The sequence below is a fragment of the Fopius arisanus genome, unplaced genomic scaffold (genome assembly GCF_000806365.1).
Source record: "Fopius arisanus strain USDA-PBARC FA_bdor unplaced genomic scaffold, ASM80636v1 scaffold00018, whole genome shotgun sequence".
Lineage (NCBI taxonomy): Eukaryota > Metazoa > Arthropoda > Insecta > Hymenoptera > Braconidae > Fopius > Fopius arisanus.
In genome coordinates this window covers 1,300,619-1,304,230 of record NW_011887757.1, presented here as the reverse complement: position 1 = coordinate 1,304,230, position 3,612 = coordinate 1,300,619, and the positions used below count along the sequence as shown (strand labels likewise).

General features: G+C 34.3%; 1 protein-coding gene across 1 annotated transcript in view; it reads left to right on the top strand.

Moving 5' to 3' along the window:
- Nucleotides 1-1,527: 1,527 nt before the first annotated feature.
- Nucleotides 1,528-3,612, top strand: part of Nna1 (Nna1 carboxypeptidase) — an 8,458-nt gene continuing 6,373 nt past the window's right edge. The window contains exons 1-3 of the mRNA XM_011300588.1: nt 1,528-1,839; nt 1,897-2,049; nt 2,856-3,277. Coding sequence (XP_011298890.1) covers nt 1,666-1,839; nt 1,897-2,049; nt 2,856-3,277 — 749 coding nt within the window. The 5' untranslated portion in view covers nt 1,528-1,665. The remainder of the gene's footprint in view (nt 1,840-1,896; nt 2,050-2,855; nt 3,278-3,612) is intronic.

Genomic DNA, 3,612 nt, shown 5'->3' with positions numbered 1-3,612 from the left:
ATAAAAACGTCAAAAAAGATGAATAAAACATCAGAACGTAAGGATTAGGAATGCAAATCAAAATCGAGGGTCAATGTTAAGGATCATAAAGGATCGTAAGTCAAAACGTAAGGATTAGGAATAGGAATTAAAATTGATGGTCAAATCTAAAATTCGAAAGTCAGAACATAAGAATTAGAAATAAAAATAAAAATTGTGGGTCAAAAGGTAAAACGTAAAGGTCAATAAAAAGTCAAAAAAAGTAAATAAAACGTCAGAACCCAAGGATTAGGAATATGAATTGAAATTGATGGTCAAATCTAAAAGTTAAAAGTCAAAACATAAGGATTATGAGGGTCAACATTGAGGGTGAAAATCGCGGGTCAAACTTAAGGATCAATTTACAACAATGGAAAATAAGAATTAGAATGATGATCGAGCAAAAATAAAAATGGCGATCAAGCGAAATAGGAGTTTTCATAATTGTCGATGCAGAAAAAAAAATGAGTGATTAAGCCGTTAATTGTACTTCCCCAAAACTTTTTCAACTCCACCAGAATGAAAGGAAATACCCAGTATCGATCAATCTTTGTGTGCAAGTTCGTTGAATACATACTACATTCCGGTACATAACTATGTATCAAAACTAAAGTTTTCGAAGCGCGAGATTCACGCAGGCATCGCATAATTCCACCGGTCGTTCACCGTGAATAGTTTCCTCATCCAGTTTTCAATTTATTGGACTTTTTTTTAATTCAAATACCGGTAATTTTTGTTGAGACTTTTTTTCGTGGGGCATTGTTATTTGCTGTGAATGAATGTGCGGATAATTTGCAGCGAATCGAGGGGTAAGAGTTGGTAATTGTCGGAGGAAACTGGAGATATAATGCCGGAATGCCATGAACCGGTGTCAGAGAGCACCGGAAGTATTGGTGAATAATGAGACTTGAATTTAAGATTCTTTATCACCAGTTTATGATTTTTTTTTTATTGGATTATTTGAAGTTCATAGCACGCTAGCCATGTGATGCTCTCACGCTTTTTCGAATTATTGTGATTGATTATATCGGAGCATGTGTGGAAAAATATTGAGATTTTATTGAAAATACAGGAATTCTGGAATTAAAAATAAATTAGTTCTATTGTTAAAACTTTCTTTTCAATTGAATATTTAATTTTGAATTTTTCGTTTCATTTTTTTTAAATTCTCATTGAATCATTCAGGGAATTCATTATTTATTTATGATATTTAATACTCGATGTTTTAATAGTTGCATGAATTTTAAAAACAAAACCCCTTAAAATATTTAAAACACTACCAGAAAAAAAATAAAAAATAATAATTAAATCTGATCAGATTCAATTAATTAATTTCATTCAATAATTTGAGAAGAATAAATTAACAAGATGTTTTAGTTGTTATGCGAATATATTTTTTAAATAAAAAAAAATGATGAAAATAAAAATCGGAGAGTAATGAAAACTAAAATAGAACGAGAACAAATAACAATCAAAAATTCGCAATGAAATTTCCACGAAAGCCCTAACCAAAAATAAATCCACGGAATAATAAACCACACATGTTTCTCTAATTATTTCAATTACTGATTATTATTAGTTTCCATCCAACAAAATGAATGATGAAATATTGACAATCTGGGTCGGGAGGTTAAAGCGAGGATTTCGATGATCGTAGGGAATTTCCTGACAACCCAGTGCCTTCAGGATCGATTTGGGTTTTCCCGAAGAGACGTAGACTCGGTATTACCCATTACCTCAAGTATTCTCAAGTACAGAGAGGCGGATGTCCAGCCAATTGATGCTATTACGCAAGAGCCTAGGTGGCCAACAGAGTGCAAAGTAATTTATCCATTCACTCATAATTCCTGGAAGATTAATTATATCTTGACATTTCAGGTGATTCAAGAAAGAGTTCGTCACATCGATTACTCACCACCAATGCCTGAACCTTATTATGTGCCAACAGGAAAGGAACCAAAGCCCAAACCCATTAGTGAAGACATGGGGACTGTGATTTATGCTTATAATCCCATGAGTGCAACGAATTATGTGAGATAATTACATTTTTTTTATTCTTTATGCGGAGAAAATTTCGATTTTTCAGGTGAAAAACCTACGGAAAATACTGAATTTTATGGTACATTAAGAAATAGTATATTTCGTAACAAGTGCGGAAAAGTGATTTTTGCGGGTGCGAGGTATAGAGCACAAGCTGAAGGCGAGTGGTGTAATCCCACATGCCAAAATCAACTTTCTGCACGAGTTGCGAACAATATTTTTCTTCGCAATGTGCGGTAAGGTGACTTTCTAAGCGTGTGAAGGCGAAGTGGTGCGTGCGTAAAAATTACTTTTCGGCACATCGTGATAAAAAGCCATTTCTTTTGCTAAATATATTTTTCCCCATCAGTAAATGTGGTGATCATTGTATAAGTACTGCCATAGGATATGAATTTTGCCTCAAAAACTGCGTGAAAAATTCAGGGACCTCACGATTTTATGTACAAAGAGAAATAATCAATAAAAATTCCGCAACATTTCACCTAATCTGCAAGTGAGAGCAGTTAATTAATTAATTAACAGTTAATTGTTGTAGAAACTGTAAAATCTAACAAGGATTTCACAAATAATTATTTCCAACAATTTAAACGTATCAATTGGTAAATTTTACGTGTACTTGCGGTATATTTTTATCGAACTTTCCTCTGCGTATGATCCACTTTAAATTCCTCGAGAGCTATTAATTTCCGGAGAGAAGATCAATAGACTCTCATTATTTGTTATAATATGAAATTTTGTAATCAAATGCCTGTAAATTCATAAATTAATGGTAATTAATGAATTAATTAATTCCTCAGTTTAGCAGATCCTGTGCGGGTGGAACGGTGGTCTTGACATCTTCAGATATTTATACATCCCTGGAAGAGCCTGGAGACACGAATCCATCGACTGGATCAAATGCCACAAGCGATTTGAAATTTGAGTCTCGTTTCGAGTCTGGAAATCTGGGAAAAGCCATTAAAATCACCGATACGTACTATCAGCTGCACCTGAGGAAGGACTTGTACACCCAGAGGCACATGCAGTGGTTTTATTTCCGAATATCCAATACCAAGAGCAAGACGATGTACAGATTATCAATTGTGAATTTCTGTAAAGAGGATAGTCTGTACAATGAGGGCCTCAGGCCCCTCTTGTATTCCACAAAAGATGCGAGTCTTCATGCTGTTGGATGGAGACGATGCGGTGATAATATAACTTATTACAAAAACGATTCTTCGTGAGTACAAGTACTACAAACTCAAATACCAATTCGATACTCGCAGGCGAAATAAAAAGAACTTCAATCCACTCGGTATTACAACTACAGATCGTGATATCTCGGGAACGAATGGTTTTCACGGAATATTTTGATGGACATTTTTTGTCGGAAATTTCATAAGCTTGAAAAAAAAACGGATGATATTTTTCCGTGGAATCGACCGTTTTCGAGATATCGTGACGTTTAGGAGGAGGAGGAAATGAAAGAATTCTCTATTCATTTTCTGTTTCAACTACCAGTCGTGATATCTCGAGAACAAATGGCTTTAATAGAAAATTCGACTAGACATTTTT